This window comes from Papaver somniferum, chromosome 3 (assembly GCF_003573695.1).
Source record: "Papaver somniferum cultivar HN1 chromosome 3, ASM357369v1, whole genome shotgun sequence".
Taxonomy (NCBI): Eukaryota; Viridiplantae; Streptophyta; class Magnoliopsida; order Ranunculales; family Papaveraceae; genus Papaver; species Papaver somniferum.
The window spans coordinates 106,726,289-106,744,577 of record NC_039360.1 but is presented as its reverse complement, the minus strand read 5'-3'; the positions used below and the strand labels follow the sequence as shown (position 1 = coordinate 106,744,577).

At 36.7% G+C, this 18,289-nt stretch overlaps 1 protein-coding gene across 1 annotated transcript; it reads right to left on the bottom strand.

Moving 5' to 3' along the window:
* Positions 1–15,930: 15,930 nt before the first annotated feature.
* On the bottom strand, positions 15,931–17,534 carry LOC113361537 (GATA transcription factor 19-like). The gene is made up of 2 exons (XM_026604754.1): positions 16,639–17,534; positions 15,931–16,514 (listed from the first exon to the last, which is right to left on the bottom strand). The coding sequence occupies exons 1-2, from the start codon at positions 17,143–17,145 to the stop codon at positions 16,206–16,208; spliced, it is 816 nt and encodes a 271-aa protein (XP_026460539.1). The 5' UTR covers positions 17,146–17,534; the 3' UTR covers positions 15,931–16,205.
* Between the last annotated feature and the right edge of the window lie 755 nt (positions 17,535–18,289).

The following is an 18,289-nucleotide window of genomic DNA, read 5'->3' as shown; positions in this document are numbered from 1 at the left end:
CTTGTAAATCATGCTTGCTCTCATGTCATTCACCTTTCGAACCGTTACCCTCTGCATGTGTGTGTTTACGCGAGTTGATTGTGGTTCAAATGATGTTTTCTTCATCCCACACTTCATGTAATAGCATACAAATAACAGACAATCAGGATATGAACGTTTTTTAGGCGAAAGGAGAGATTTGGCCTTCAGATTCAATCCAAGAGGAATTTGATAGTTCAGTGCTACAGTTATTGTAGCTGCATAGGACTTAGATTGATCAAAGTGTTCTTTCTTGTGCTTCTCTATGCTTAACGAGTTCATGTGGGACCAACCTGCACCGCTAGTCAAGTCATACTCCAGTAGTGAGAAATGGGTCTTGTTGTTACTCATGGGTGCGAACAACTTGACTGTTTTTCAATCACGATAGTCATTAGCAAGGTTTTTAATCCAGACCTGTTGAATTAATCCTTATCATTCAGAAAAGATTCCTGCATAAACAGAAAGCAAAAGAATGAACATTAAAAATACATATTGCATAAGCATGTGTAACTTTAAGTTACTTAACCTTTTCGAAGTTACATACAAGAATATTTTAAAAAATTTCGAACTACTTACATATGCTTTCGGGGAGAGGAATATCGCTTTTTCATACTTAGGGTTTGAGTTTGTCTTTGTTCTTAACCTACTAATGTAAAAATCAATGAATTCTGACTCCAAGTATGATTCTTTGCTGGTTAGTTGAAGCATAAGTTCTCCACTTATATCAAACATCTGGCTACCATTGTCTTTGAATTCCACCCAAGCAATGTCTCTGCATTAAAATAAGAAACAATTAAACCACATAACAGAATCAAGTAGTAAGATACAACATTTAACATTAAAATATACATTTAAACACCATAACAGAATCAATAAGTGGGAACCTTTTAGTTTCAGTTATATCTACTTATGTTCTGCGATGTCTACTGAAGTGTTCAAGTACTTTCCGCTTTTGATCGTCATCCAACATTTCTATAATTCGGGAACCTTTTGCATCCTTGCTCATTATCCCATCATCTTCCTCAGCATCTGCATCCATTGTTTCTTCTACTTTTGGGACTGCATCCATTGTTTCATTAGTAACAATACCTTTACTCCTCTTTGGCTGTCTTTCATACTTTTTGAGATCTTGTTTCTCAGCTTTTCTGCTCCTCAGCATGCGCTGTTGTATGATTCTTGGTTGGCTTTGTTCATTCACAACTTCCTTGACTAGTTCTCCGGTAGGTTTTGGAGTTTTATCTATGCCAAGGATAAAAGTAATTGGATCAGTACTAAGGTTCAGCTGAGTTTCAGATGTGCAACAACAAAAATAAGGATAATCATAAAAAAAAATTGCATTAATATACTTTGTATTGTATGTAACCTCAAGCTACACATATCTTTTACAACGTGTAACTTGAAGTTACACTTGAATTATAAACAAAACAGAAAGGAAAAAAATCAGAATAAGTTACACAAGAAAGAGTGGTTACCACTGGAGCTAGGTTTTGCATTCTCCATCATTTGATCACTACCAAAGTTCAGAATGTTTTTGTGTTGTGCAACAACAAAAATAGGGAATAATCAAAAAAAAAGTTGCACATGCTCATGATTGTGTAACCTGAAGTTACACTTGCCTTCCATAGCATGTGTAAGAGAAAGCTACACATGCCTTTACAATGTGTAACTTCAGGTTACACTTGCATTACAAAACAAAACAGAAAGGAAAAAAAATTCAGAATAAGTTACAGAAGGAACAATGGTTAGCACTGGAGCTAGGTTCTGCATTCTCCATCACTGCAGGTCCATGTTCAGAAATTTCTTCACCTTGGTTAATGTCGCTGACAACCGCATCTAGCATTGCAGTTACTTCAACATCCGTCATGTCACCTTGGTTAGGTCCTAATCGCACCAACATGTAGCTCTCAACATTGTCACCCTGAGTTTGCTGGGTTGTATCAGTTATCACCAAAGAGCCATCGAACTGTGTTGACTGAGTTGAAGCAAAACTGTCATCAAAAGTTGCAGGTGTTGGCTGAGTTGGAGTAGGCATAACTGCAAAGGCGAGGGTACCCAAATATACCTCAAGCTAAAACTTTTCCTACCTATAAGTGCTTTCTCCGAAAGTGATTGTCTATGGACAGAGTCGAGACAATACAACTAATCGGTTCACACTTCGTGTGATCGTCTATGTATACGAGATCGAGACAATACAACAACTAAGTATGTTACTTGATAAAAAGGTTCGGACTTAACCAAACATAATAGGATTCACTTATCAAGTAAATAGGAATTAACGTTTGTGTAATTTACTTTAATTATAACAGAACAATTATAATGCGGAAATATAAACTAAATGACACAATAAGATTTTGTTAACGAGGAAACCGCAAATGCACAAAAACCCCGGGACCTTTTCCAGAATGGAATACTCTCAGGATTAATCCGCTACACAAAATTACACCTAACTTCGTATAGTTGAGACCAAGCAACTAAACCTATAGTTCACCTAGTTCCGTCTGTATTCCCACGCCTCCAACTTATAAATAAGTCACGTACTTGGAACAATTCCTTTGGTTCGTATTCCAAACAGTAAAGGAACAACAAATCTATTTGGTATCAACTCTCTTCAACCAAGTGATATGAGTCGGACAAAGGCTCTTCTGTTTATCTTAACATAAACTCCTTCGTCAGGTCCTTAGATCTATCTTATGTTCAATTACCGAAGTAATCGTTTAAGATTAAGCCAACAACACTCTTAATCCAAAGAATTGTGTTGATGCCGATCTACTCAATTAATCAATCCAATCTATCACAAGGATAAACCGATTATTAATTGGATCCTCTTTTACAGAAACAAGTATTGTGCACACAAAAGATTATAAAACCCAAGTCAGATCTTCAATATCTTCTTTGTCTTCAAATCTTCTTAAATCTTCAATAAAAACCTGCACACAATCATTTGAATCTCTTGTGATCAATCACGCACAGAACGGAGTCTGTTAACAATGGATTATCACAAGATCGTCTTTAAAACTAACAACAGTCTAAAGATCCCTGTCGAAATTCTGAAATAGTTTGAGTGAATCTTATACCAGAGGACAAGATTCTCAAGCATAAACAAACTAGGTGCAATCAGATTACAACCACCGTTAGTCAATCAAATCAATCGAAAACAAAAGGTAAACCGAAATTATCTAGTTTCCCACTAACGGTACACGCTAGAGCTTCTCAATCCCAAATAAGACTTTAAACTAAGCGGTCGTAAGAGATTTCGCCTAATTAGGTTACTCTCCTCTCTGAATAGGCGGCTACACCAGTAACAACAACAAAAGAGGAAGTCTGTTGTTACGAAGGATTAGTTTACTAGAAAGGCAAACTTCAAGTAGTTATAGACAAGGAAGTTTGGACACCAAGGAATTTCCAAAACCGAAAATATTCTCAATATATTCATTAAAGCACAAATTCGGTTTCCATAATTCCTGGAAATGCTCTGTCCAAAAATAATGATCGAAATCTCTCGGAAAATCTAATTAGTAAATGCACATTACTAATTCTTATATTTCCCTACAAAATGAAATTAATAACCTTAATTAAAAGATCCTTAACTTACTTATGTTTCGATACTGGGATTATCTTCCCTTAGCTATTAAGGAATAACTTTGAACAATTAAAGAAATAAACATTCATAGCACATGTTCAAAGTATATCGACATCCTTACTTTGTAAGTTCTCTTTCACACTTACAACCTTGAAACCGATTTTCCACACTTCCAAACAAGTTTAGAATTGGTTCATCTGACTTTCAAGAACTATGCGATTGATCAAACAAACATTCAATCACAATCATGGGTTTAACGGTTCTACAAAAACAAGTTTCGGTTCTACCTTCCATGTGAGTACTGTGCATAGTCACACTAGCTTTCCAAAATTCGGTTGACTAGGTACTAGGATTGGTTCCCCACATATATATGGTATCTAACTTATATGTGTTTCACATGTCCATAGGATCGGTTCCCCTTTGCCTAAAAACGTGTTTGCACATGTCCATAGGATCGGTTCCCCTTTCTACTATAAACCTTGTTGCACCCCATACAAGGATCGGTTCCCCTTTGTGATGTACTGCACCTCTTACTAGGATCGGTTCCCCTTTCCCATATTTGGTCAGACATAAAATCACAAACCCGATCATACCATCTCAGGTGATTACTTAAGATCGGTTTCACTAATAAAAGTCATACCAATACATAAGTCAGGCCTTTGTGAATAGTTCTACCAAGAACACAATCAAGTTGTAAGCGGTTATACTCAATCACACATATTGGTTGTTCATAAGATATGCAATGAATAACAAAACCAGTAACACCTGGAAATTTCCTTTTCGGTTCACAAACAAGTTTATGAACTTACTTCCTTAGAACACATGTAGAACATTGTTCCCTACGATTAAATCCTCACCTCATACCCATACGTAATCACAATAGCATTCAAATGATTATGGCGATGTCTTATCTACAAAGTTTGATGGTTAAGAAATAAACCTCGTATTGTATCCCTTAATACTATGTCTATCTAGACTTCAAATATGCTTCGCAGTTTTGTTTTCAATATGCACGACTTGAAAGATACGTTAAGAAATGAAACAGTTCAAGTCAAATATCACTAACCTCAAGTGGAAGGATGATTGTTGTCGTTGTAGCTCATTGCTTCTTCACATCTTCAAGACTTCGCAATACTTGTAATGTCTCATATCCTAATACTTTCAAGCTAACCTATACGAAGTTGACTCTAGTACATAATCAAGCGACTCTTAACATGAGTTTTGATTCACTAAAATATGACAACCAAACTTGACATACCAACGCTTGGTGGGTTCAACGGAGCCATGCTCTAACAATAACCAAACCGTCACCAACAGTTGCAGGTGTCTCTTCATCGACATTTTCAGTTATATATTCACCTACGGCTTTCTTCTGCGGCTCATCCACAACACCACCTTCTGCATCTTTCTTCTGCGCCTCATCAACAACATATATGCAGGAGTGGGCTTTTGCTTTGCAACGGGCCTTTTCTTTGGAGGGGTGTTGCATTTTGTCACACTTTTCATACTTGAACTATATGTTTTGTGCTCATCTGCAGCAGTTTGAACTTGCATAATTGTGGGCTTATTTCCAGCTGCAAGACTGACACATGGAACTACACAAGGATAAAGATGAGAAACAATATTACGACTTTTTCTTATTTAGGATGATGATGATGATGTTAAAATTTAAAAAAAAATGAACGAAGAACAACTACTTACACTCTTCTTAGAAGGAAGTTTATGCGTCATCTTTGTCTTGCTCGGTCTCTTCTTCGGACTCTTCATTTTGATACTCAGTATATCCATGTCCTTGTCCACCATCTTCTTGTTGCATAAGCTCTTCCCGGGTCACTGTGTAAGGTTCAATTCCCATTTCTTTCATTATGTTGCAACATACAATGTGCTTCTCGTATTTTTATGTGTTGGTAAGGTCCCTTTCTGTTATCCCTCCTCTGACAATTTTATGCACTGCATCAAATATTTCTTGCTCTGCTTGTAGTTTCTCTTTCAGTTTTCCGTTCTCAATTGTCTGCTCTTGGAGCCACCTTTTCAGCCCGTCATTGCTTGGTTCCACGGTTGTTATACCAATTTGCTTTTCAAGCTGTGAAAATTCATCCACAAAGCTAGCAATTGGCTACAATTAACAGATGGAGAGGTTAAAAAGAGATAGAAAAAATGCATGTGCAACTATAAGTTATACAATACAATAAATTCACTGGTATCTACATGTGTAACTTATAGTTACACAATACAATTGAATTCAGTTCTGATATTTTGCATGTGTAAATATAAGTTACACAATCTTATTTGCATGTGTAACTTATAGATACACATGACAAATTTTATTTTTTTGTAACTACCAGATGCATTTGTACCATAATTATACAAAATATAAACCAAGTAATATAGAACGCTTACCGAAAACTCTGTCATGTTTGCACTAGCTATGAAATCTGATATCACTTGAACGTCCCACCTTCCAACCCTCGGGATCTGTTGTTCGTGGTTCGTAAATTTTGCAACTAAGCATGCTGGTGTGTGATCAGCAAGCAAGATCTGCAACATATAAATAATCAACCAAATTTAATTAGTCGATCGAGCAAAAATATGTGCAACGTAACAGTAAAAATACTTGAACAACAATAAAGTAATAATATTATCCTTACAAGTAGGTATGGCACACAAGATTTCACGTTTGAAACACAATTAGCAATATTCAGAATTTGGTCAAACAAGTACTCGTGTACTAAATATGGCCACGATACCTTGAGCACGGTCTCATAAGTTTCGACAATATCAAGAAAGCACACATTCTCTCCGCTAGCATTTACGTCGCAGAAAAATAGTACACAACAAAGATACAAACCTATCAAACAAACTACATGCTCATCATCAAGTTTTATTATGTTCCCTTTTCTCATGACTTGTTTTATCTTCTCTATAATGTTCTTCTTGCTCACTGTCGTTGGATGTGTTGTATCTTTGATATCAGTAAATTATTTGTTGTATAAAACATTGTCATCCAATTCGGTTGGAGAAAAGTACTTTAACAACTTCTGACCCTTTCCACTTCCAATCCTTCGCATGGCAAGTATACGAGCACACTTTGCCGGCGTAGATTGTATAAACTTATCATCACTAAACTTGAATGAACAGGGTATGTCACCATCTCTATCAAAGTAATTCAAAAGCTTCACAACCCCGTGCTTGTTAGTAGTGATTTGTTTTGTTGTATTTGTATCAGCGTCATCATATTCCTCGTAATATATCATGACAAGCTTACCGTAAGTTGCTCTCCTAAGATACCGTACAACTCTCTCACTTAGGCCTATAGGTTTTATTTCCTAGTCCAAATCCTTAATCGCGTTGAACGATTGTCTTAACTTTCCTGTACATATCACACAAAAAATAGCATGAATCAGTATGTTGTGTACTTATCAAATACACTCTTTTCAATTGCAAAATAAAAATCATGTTATAAACAATGTGTATTTGCCAAGTACACAAATTGAATGATGATATAATGTGTTGTGTAACCTTAACATACACATGCATATGAAGGTGTAACCTTAACTTACACATGCATATGAAGTTGTAACTTCAATTTACACACCTCATTTTTATTGTGTAACTATAAGTTAAACACAACCCAAGGCAAGTCAGTGGTGAGATTTTGAATGTGTAGCTTGTAGTTACACAAGCTCATTTACACTTGAAAAATATGGATGTGTAACCATCAGTTACACATTGTACATGCATATGTAACCTCAGGTTTATAACTATCATGTGTAGCTTTAACTATAATTTTGCATATGTAACTTATAGTTACATATTGTGGTTTCACAATCAAGAATTCTCAGTGGTGAGATTTTAATGTGTAACTTATAGTTACACAGGCTCATTTGTATGTGTAACTATAAGTTACACAATCAGTATACAAACCACAACACAGTCAGTGGTGAGATTTTGAATGTGTAACTTATAGTAACACAAGCCCTTGTTTGTATAGTTACACATTCACAAGTATTACATGAGAAATAAACATGAGATCATCACAATCAAAATCAAATTTGTATAATTTTCACACTTTAATACATGTTAAGGAGGGATCTTCTTCAGGGGGATTCTTTCTTCCTTTCGCCATTTTAGTTCAAAAAAAAAAATTGATCCTGAATCTGCAGTTGAAGTAGTAATAAAATCAAATTACTTGATTTTAATTCAACTTAGAGTTTATATGGTTTTGAAACAATAACATCTCTGAAATCAAATTAGTTGTAAGAAAAAACAGAAATGAAATCCCTGAAATCAATTGTTACATGATGTCAAGAATTTCCAAAAAAGAAAAAAAAAAAAAATAAAAGATGGAGAAATACTTACATCGTAGTGATGAAGAAAGTTGAACAAAGTAGTGATCTGTTTAAACAGCAGATTAAACACCGATAACTCCAGAACTAGATCTGCACTAACAGGGATCTGTTCGGTCACACGAAATAACGAAAAATAACTACAGAACCGAATCATTTCAAAATCAAAATATCAATCATGCGAAATCCAAACCTAAAACCGGAAAGGAAAAGGAGAAGATCGAAAACAGATGCAAACGTCTCTTCTTCTTCTTTCTTCGGCTTCTTCTTCTTTCTTCGCCTTCTTCTCAGCAAAAAGATCTGAAAACCTCTCTTCTTCTTATTTCTTCTCGGCAAACAGATCAAAAATCTATTATATTTTCTAGGATTTTTGGATCTGGAAGTTTTCAGTTTTGATTTTTGATTTTTTTTTTCTCTGCACTTCTCTCTCTCCAAAATAGTCGAATGTGGTGGTTGTGAAGAAAAAGGTAGGTCTATTCATATAAATACTAAAGGTTAATGTGATCATTTCAACTTTAATTAAATTTATTTTTAATTCAGGGCCTGGTTTTGAAACTCTTTTAACTAGGGGCCTCATATTATGGGTTACCCATGGTGTGGGGCCTAACCCTAATTTTCCCAATTAAAATTGTTGAGACTACCGAATATATTAGGATCTTAATAAAAAGTTAATAAAAAGCTGAAAAAATTTGAAATTTTTATTTCCGAAAAAAATAAAAATAAATAAATTAACTATCAATTATTAAGGATATATTGGGCACTATAACAAATGGGAGATAATGGACGGGTTCATCAGGGTGCAGATCGTCTGTCCCTGAAATCCCCTTGTGCCCCTGTCCCGGCTATTCACAGGGCGCCACATGGATTATTTTTTAACAGTACATTATCTTTTTTTGTTGAATTCTTATTTAACGAAACAAAATAAGTAAAAGGAAACTCTTTGTTCCTGGGGATATGTTCTTCTCCCTGTCCAACTGTTCCAATGACTAACAGAGCCTTTTCAGAATAAATTTGAAATTGGGTTTCAACCTAATATCAATTATCAACTGAGATTAGATCAAAGTCTGTGACAAAACTGATTCTGCTGCTGTATAAATTGGCTTACGAGATTAATTAGGTACAAATTTTGATTCATATTTCTAAACTAGTAATGGGTTTTCAAGAGGTTGAGAAAGTAACCGATTTTTAAGGAAGAATGAAGCAACATATTCAACGCAAGGATAGTCAAAATTAACGGGTTTCTTCATTGATTTGGTTTTAGAGATTTGATTACTAAAAGTGGTTTTTAACATTTCTGGAACATGATTTAGGAAACGTAAGTCAAAATAATTTTCTCTTTTGTTATTGTCTTCTTTTTTTCTTTTTTCATTTCTCTGATCATAGATTCACCATTCATAACTGAGCGCTGATTTAAGAAAGAATTGATTTAAGATTCGGCGTAAAATTAATTTCTACGATTTGCAGAGAACATTGTACAATACTTTGATAAGAAAATGGAGAAAGAATAAGATCTCGCAAAGTCGCGAGTCTCTTTAGTATTTTTAGTATTTATTTTATTTGATTAAATAAAAATTTAATAATAAAAAAGATCATATACTGCAAAATAAATATGATCCACGCGGCGTTTTGTGAGTAATCGGGACAGAGACTCATGGGTTTTTAAGGGACAGAGGATCTGCACCCGTTCATTTTAGATTTGGGTAAGCCTATTTTATTTTATTTATTGCTCCTAATTTCTATCAAGTCGTCCCTAAAAATATCAGGTTAAATTATTAATGTGATTTCAGAATTCAGTTTTTTGGTAGTTGAAACAACAATTCTATGAACAGACAAACCATCTAAATAGATTCTGTCCTATGATATTAGAACCCAAAATCTATGTACAAATACGAAGCTGCACGTGTTTAGTACTAGTTTTAGTATAAAGAAATCATGTTTATAACTAATAAAAACCTTGATCCCACCTTAAAAGAATATCAACTCTAACGTGATTCTCGTCGGGAGTCTTAAAATTCTTAACCCTTCTCAAATTACATTTTGTCTGTCGAGAATAAATTTTGTTTCCTGTTTCTTTGTACTTAAATTACATTTTCAGTTTTCTCGTTAAGACTCAAGAAAGTTGGGGTTTTTATACCTGGTTAAATTGGGGCCTATGCCACTTAATTGGGGTCTATAACTACATGACAAAATAGGATCATCGGGAGAAAATTCATAAAAATCCCTTATCCAATATTTATATTAATGTCCAATAAACCCTTATTAAATTAGTGTTAATTTGGATTATTAAATAATGTTTAATCAAGTTAATTATGAAATTAACTTTCATTAATCGAGAATCAAAACTTGTAAAAAAAAAATAATTTTTACTCGATCCAGAATCGGTTTATGTTAGTGCATTTGTAACTCGATTCTGGGTTGAGTTTTACGCTTAGGAAGATGTAAATCCAGAATCGGATTTTAATCAATACCCACATAAACCGATTCCTAAAATCGGGCTTTTGTGATGCATATGTAAATCGATTATGCCTTACTTTCAGAAACAAAATATTCATTACATAGTTTAGGAAATTAGCCCACTACATATATATATAGGATTCAGTATGAAAATTCTAGAATTTGACACATCAAATGCTCATCAATGAACCTCCGAGCACGTCGGTACAACACCGTATATTCTTTGTGGTGAATGAACTTTCTTTCCCCATTACGAATTCTCCATAGCCCGTTGAAACGTTCCAGCTGAAATTCAATGAATTCTTATATGTTAGTATGTGAAACTAGTGTAGTTGACATGGGTATAAAAATGATAGCATTACTCACTTTTTCCCTAAGAGGAGCTCTTGGATGATAGTGGTACACCATATTTCTAACTATTACGTATTCTCGCATTGCCCCTTTAATGTATTGGAATCGAAATGCCAAGTCTCTCCATTTGCGGTTGTTGGGATTCGCGGTACGCCCATAAAAGAACTCTTTAGCTCTCTTCCAGAACATTGAATAGATTTCATTCGGACGTTCACGGAACGTATTAGCAAAGGATTTAACGAGACACAAATCTTCATGCAGTTCCCATTCCATTTTCTAGGCTAAGTGTGTGATATGGGAGTGGGTGAAAGAGGTTGTCCTTATATAGATGAGGAATCAACGACTATTTTTTTCAAATTCAAATCAAACAATCGGATTTTATGTATGTCCACATAAACCGATTGTGTCCTTACAAAATCATATAAATTGTGCCTCTCAACAATCGGGCTTTTTTAATGCACATGTAAACCGATTGTTAAAGTTACAGAACTTTTCTTCAAAAAAATCGGATTACATTTGTGTACATGTAAACTGATTCTAAAAGTTACAAAACTTTTCTTCTTAGCAATCGGGTTACATATTGGTTGATGAAAACTGATTCGTGGCTTCAAAAGTTACATGAGCTTTCTTCATCACAATCGGGTTTGATAAAGTTAAATGTAAACCGATTATGAAACTGAATCTCTGGGAAATTGTCAGAATCGGGTTACATATAGTTATATGTAACCCGATTCTGATAGAAAAAAATGCTAGAATCCTGAAATTTTTTCAAACACGTTAAGTCATTCATAAACTAGAAACCAGATTAAGTCACTCATAGACTAGGAGTGTAACCAAACATAATTCGACGATTAGTTTAAGACAAGACAAAAGTTTTGACTCCATAATTATCCATACTTAAAGACATAAACATGACTACAACCATTCATTCATGAACATCCCCACCACGACCACGTCCACCGCCACGACCACGTCCAACGCGTGCCCGTTTAGTAGGTTGGGTGCTGCTCGATGCACCTTCAGACATCTTTTTGTAAGGGGCTCTCTTTCTCTTCTTCTTTGGCTCATCCTCTTCCTCCTCCTCCTCCTCCTCAGAATCATCCCCATCCTGCTCCCCAAACTTTGCACCAGCTTCTACATCTTCGAGACTGGTCAATTCATCAATTAGCTTTTCATTGGCCTTTACATTTTTCCCTTCCCTGATTTCCAGCTTTGCCCGGGTTATCAAGTATTCGACTCGTCTTCTCTGTTTCAATTTCAAATAACAAACATTCAGTATATAATGCTAAAACCATTAACAAAATCGTAATTGAGTAACAATACGCACCAAGTATTCGAGAGCCGTATCTTTATCCTCTATCATGGGCCTCTCATCTATCGTACCACTCGAGTATGCGAAACATTGAGGTACCACAACATATAACCCGGAATTGCATCGTCATCTGTTCGAGAAGGACCAACCAAAGGATATTTATGAAACGCTCTGTTATCCCAATACTCACATGATGGCAAAGTCTTGAGAACAATGACAATATCGATGTCATGTGCTTTCGTTTTTGTGTCATTGAATTTGAAATCCTTGTGCGCCTTTGGGATTCTTTGTATGTAACCGCATTGTCTTGCGACTCTCGTCGGGTTGTACATTACATATCCTCTTGGGTGAAACAAAGGCCCATGATATTCACTTTGGTCTGAGCACCCAACCATCTTTCCTTTTCCTTTAGCCGAAGCCTCCTTGTAAGGATCAAAGACAACATCCTTTGTCGTCAAGTTGTCTAACTGGCGTCTCGAATTCAAATAATCCATTCTTTGTTTCTTCGGCTTACTTCTGTAGGTGTACTTGGTTCCATACTGCTGTCCGTCCCAATCCTTGTTCTCAAAAGCCCTTTTAGCAAATATTGGGAAGTGCAAATATATACATGCCTGCAGAAAAGCCATATTCCCTCTGAGTTGGTTCCTTTGAGCCCTATAAGCCTTTCCTTGGTCCACTTGTAAATCTTGTCCCAATCAAGCTCTTGCGCGTATTCTTTGTGCTTCACGGCTTTACCTTCTATGCTTAACCCGGTAATGAACTTCGCATCATTTGGAGTTATCGTCATTTCTCCAAACGGAAGATGTAAAGTATCTGTTTCCCCGTAGTATCCCTCGGCGAAGGCGGAACAAAGAGGTCTGTCGTAACCAAGGTGGCCCAAATTGTTTACCACAGAAAGCAACCCCGTAGAATTGACTAGATCGACCACTTCCAGAACTTCTCCCTTGCTTAATTCATCAGCTATAAGTGGCCATTTCGTCATCATAGTCACTGACGTTCCAGGTTTCATAAGACGAACGACATGCTTGTGATCCTTTAAAACCAAACAACCACGATGGACAAAAATCAAAACACTACACGGATAATAATGTTTACATTACATGGCACAAGGTTTAGGTACTTACTATGGTATTGTAGACGACGCTGGCCCAACTGCCTTTGTAACCCCATAATACATTTCCTCCATCAGCTGGTATCCCTAAAGGTGGATCATCAGGGCCGCGAGCAAGTATCTTCAGATCGTCGGGTATGTGGTCACCTTTCGTCTTCTTTGGAACTTCTTTCTTCTTACCTTTTCCTTTAGGGTCTCCTTCTTGTTCTTGAACGACTTCTCTTATCTCTTTATCACCTTCCTCGTCACCTTCTTCTTCATCACTTTCACTCTCATCACTTTCTTCTTCAACACCTTTCTTGCCACGGGCACCTTCATCACTTTCACTCTCATCACTTTCTTCTTCAACACCTTTCTTGCCACGGGCATCTTCATCACTTTCAATCTCATTACTTTCTTCTTCACCACCTTCCTTGCCACCTTCTTCTTCTTCACTTTCACTCTCATCACTTTCTTCTTCACCACCTTCCTTGCCACCACTTTGTTCTTCATTCCTCTCCTCCTCACCACCTTCTTGTTCAATAGGTGTATCAGAATCAGGTTCTTCATGTGTTGGTTGCTCCGCTTGAGGTGGTGGGTCATTGATGCTGGTCCCTTTGGCTTTACTCCCCGTGGCCCTTCGTGAGAAGCATTCAAATTTTTACCGTCTTTTTGACGAGGTCCCAAAGGCTTAGGAGTAGCATGGTCATGTTTCCTCTTATATTTCTTTTCGGCTTGATTTTTTTGCTTGTAGAATACGGATTTCAGCGACAAAAAACAATGGAATACAATACTTTTTAAAGTCATGGTAAATAATCGGTTTACTCGATATACATACAAAACCCGATTCTTAACATAATGCAATCCACAATCGGGTTTTGTTATGTGCTAATGTAAACCGATTCCGGGAATCGGTTTACTCGATATACATATAAAGTTCGTTTCTAAACTAAACAATCGGTTATTTTGAAGACATATGTAATCCGATTCCTAAAAAAAAAGATCCAGGAACATTGGCTACCACAATCGGGCTATTTATACAATAACGTTCCCCGTTTTCTTTTCACATACAGAACAATCGGGCTATAAGTTTATGAACAAAATCCGTTTCTAATAAGAATCGGTTTACTTCGTGACTAACGTAATCCGATTCTGTGAACACTGAAATTTTTTTATTTCAAAATTCTCGATTTCTAACCTAAAGCATGTTACTAAAACCTAGTTTAGAGGATTGGGTTGATAGAAAAGTACCTGATTTGACCAATTTCTTCCTCCTGTGCGATACGAGCGGCTTCGGATTGTTCTTGCACTTCCCTCGTTCTATTTCGAATCGCTTCAACAAGTCCGGGATCGTCGTCGCTAGAATAATTCCTGTTAGTAGCATACTTCATTCTTGTTGTTGGTTTCAACATTTTATAGAAGAAAGAAACGATTAATCGTCGTCGATCATCGACGATTTTTGGTTTGAAAAAAATGGAAAAAGAGGGAGTGAAGGAGGAGATGAATCGGTCTTGATGTTAAAAACAAAAACATTTTTATTAGTTAGGTTTATTACGGATTTATGGGGATAATTTAGTAATATTAATATTTTGTTGAGCATAATTTTGATAGTTTACATAAATATTAGACACCCCATATCATTTGAATTAGTTAGATGAAGTAATCTATAGGGTCCAATTAAGTGGCATAGGCCCCAATTTAACCAGATTAATATTACCAATTTATAATCCAGACAACCGCTACAAACAAGAGAAATAAACAAATGGATGGTTTCAGAATTTATTTAGTTGGGTGGTCCTATTTAAGGTATTCCTCTTAGAGCAACTGCAGTGGACGACTAAACCCAAATTTGGTGTCGAGTGGGCTGGCGTAGTGGGACGGACCATCGATCAAAATTTGATCAAAGAGTAAAACTCGGACCAAATTTGGTCGGCGATTAAGACCAAATCCAAATATAATCGGGCGTTTATATAATGTCCGCCTACCAGACGGGCGTTGGTATAATGTCCGCCTGTAACCGCGCGTTCGTAAAGTTAACGCCTGATGCAGGGCGTTGGTATAATGTCCGCCTGGATGGGACGTTGGTATAATGTCCGCCTGAATGGGGCGTTGGTATAATGTCCGCCTGGATGGGGCGTTGGTATAATGTCCGCCTGGATGGGGCGTACGTAAAGTTAACGCCGCACACCCAGGCGTTGATATAGTCATATACTGTTGTTCACAAAGTTTTGAAAACTTTGCTTGGGGCGTTGTCTTTATCAACGCCCCATTTTTTTTTTTTTTTTTTTTTTTTGAACCCGGGCGAACGTATAATCTCCGTCCCACACACCAGGCGTTGCTATAGTTCACGCCCCATACAGGCGTTATCTTTATCAACGCCTCATACCAGGCGTTATCTTTATCAACGCCCCATGCCAGGCGTAATCTTTATCTACGCTGGACGATGAAGCGGACTTTATATCAACGCGTGACCAAATTTACTCGTCACCCGCTACGCCACAGAACGGACTAAACCCAAATTTGATCTTTTTTTTTAGTCTTTGGTCTTTAGTTATGCTCGCACCACTGTGGACGCTCTTATAGTACTTATTGTCGTACTTCTTCTCTTTACTACTTTGAATATTCAAAAAAGTTTAAATTTTGTCTTGTGATCACGAAATCGTGAAAAACCCTTACATATTCTTATCGCGTTGATGATCTTGATAATGTTAATTAACCTAGAACTCGGATTATAAGGTGAACATGTATCCCATTTTCGACAATGAAGACGATAAAGATAAAAGAAAGTAGCCATATATATCGAGACCAGTGAGGTGAACAACTACAAATTCTTGAAAGAAAAAAATAAAGAAGAAACATTCTTTAAAAGAAAAGAAAAGCTACAAATCGTATAATTATGCCGGGAGTTTTTTTTTTTTTTTTGGTTCCATCGACGAATTTAAGTAAATTAAAGAACAGGTAAAGAAAAGTATATGATCAGCTAGAACCCACGTAATCATCATTATCATAATTGTCATGGTCATGATCGATATCCGACAGATCGTGATAGTTGATTCAGCATGTGTAATCATGAACAAGACCTGGTCTTTCTGGAACATTAAGACGCCATGATAGAAATGGAATCCCTGAATCAGATTCTCTTTGATATTGGTGATGATCGTCTTCTTGAACAAACATGAATTCATTTCCGAGATGAGCTGAAGAGAGTTTCTGGTTAGTATGCTGTTGGTGTGTTGGCCATGAATATTGATGGCTCGTTATGTATTGTTGATCCATGACAGATGATTGAGCGGCGGCAGCGTTGTTGTTACTTGCCCGTCTTTCTTCCTTCTTGTATCGGATTCCACAAGCATTACAAAGTGACTGCACCAAAACCAATCAAATTATATGCAAGTCTCGACGATACTCCAACGATAAACAAAGGAACACATCACTACTGAACGCATCGAGTGTGCCATGTGAATAGAAAACTGGAAATGTGGTTTACCTTGGGGCCTCGGGGTCCATTTCTCCAAAGCGGGGTAGAAGTGGTGTCACAATTGGCGCATCTCCGAGCCAGAAGAGAATCTCCACTGATGTTGCTGAGAATGCTATTGTTGTTTCCACTATTAGTACTTGTTCCTCCTCGGGAGCCCTTAATAGTTGTTGTTTGAGGAGGAGGAATAGTTTTCTTAGTTTGAAAAATATCCCAAATACAAGAGGTACTAGACCGACCTTTGCTGATTGAGTTCCTACTGTTGTTGCTGTTTGACTTGGACTGTCGAGTTGAAGGAGTCCCTAGAGAAAGAGTACAATCAACTGAAGATGATGATGGAGCTGGGTACTGATAGTATTGATGTTGATGATCATCAACTTCATTACCATATTGATAATGAGTATTGTTAGGATTTGATGGTGAGAATAACATGGAGAAGGAATTGTTTGCGGAAGAATGAAACAAGCTACAAGAACATAAACCTACTTGATTACAGTGAGAACCAGTGCACCTATACATCTTTGCTTAGCTATTTGATAATAAAGATTGAACCACAAGAAGAATGAAGTTGTTTATGTTGTAGAAGAAGCAGATATTGAGAGAAATGAATATAAGAGAAGATGAGAGATAGGTAAAATATAAATAAGGGTGATGGGGATTAGCAGGTACTAGTACTAAATCCAAATAGTGGCAGAGAAAGAAACCTAGAGAGAAAGAGAAATATTCTTATCCTAGAATCATTTTTTTGGAAGGGCAGAGACTAGAGAGAGTGAGTTAAAAGAGGTCGAGTGAGTAACGTATTATTGAAATTGTATTAGTATCTCTGTAGCACTAGTATAAGTATGACTATATATATGCGTAAACTTATAGAAGAAACTGATACTATTTGTATATCTATCTAGCATGAAATGAAGTTGAGTCCTAGAGAAAGATGAGAGCAAGTAATGGAAGTTAACTAATAGTGTTACTGCGGTTTTACAGGTTGGAGTTTTCCGTAGTGAAGAGGGATGAATGTCTGTTTCTGTGTTGGTGCATACGTGTATTTATATATTACTATAAATGGATGTCTGATCAGCTTACAGAGCAGAGAGAGAGAAAGGGGCTCACCAAACAATGAGAGAGAGGGTGGGGTTAGTCATTGGGCAGTCAAAAGAACCCACGTGACAAGGGAGAGGAGGGGAGTAGGAACAGTCTTCCATGGCATTATGGGATTTTTTCACTCTCACTGTCTTTCTCCGATCACGAGGAGGCAGTATACGCCTACGAGCTCCTCCTCCTCTTCCTCTACCTACTGTCCTGCAATCCGTATCTCTGCTCGGCTCTTTTTTCTTTTCCCTGTTATGTACTACTAACACCCCGCCACCACCCCCAAGGAAAAAGGAAAGTCAGAAAATATTGAGAGAAGACATGCAGAATATACTTAGATTTTATGAGACGTAATCCAATCTAATCCATTATTACAGAATTTCCTTTTCTTGTTTCAACCAAAATTTTTAAGGTCAGTAGATGTTGAACTGGTGGTGATAGGTTCAAGGTTAAGTTGTTGTCATGGCGGGTTACACTACGCTTGCACTCTCACATACATAAGCACATCATCAGATGCAGAATATCCTTAGATCTATGTTGAAACCCCGATTAACAATTGCTCTTTAAGGAAAGGAAA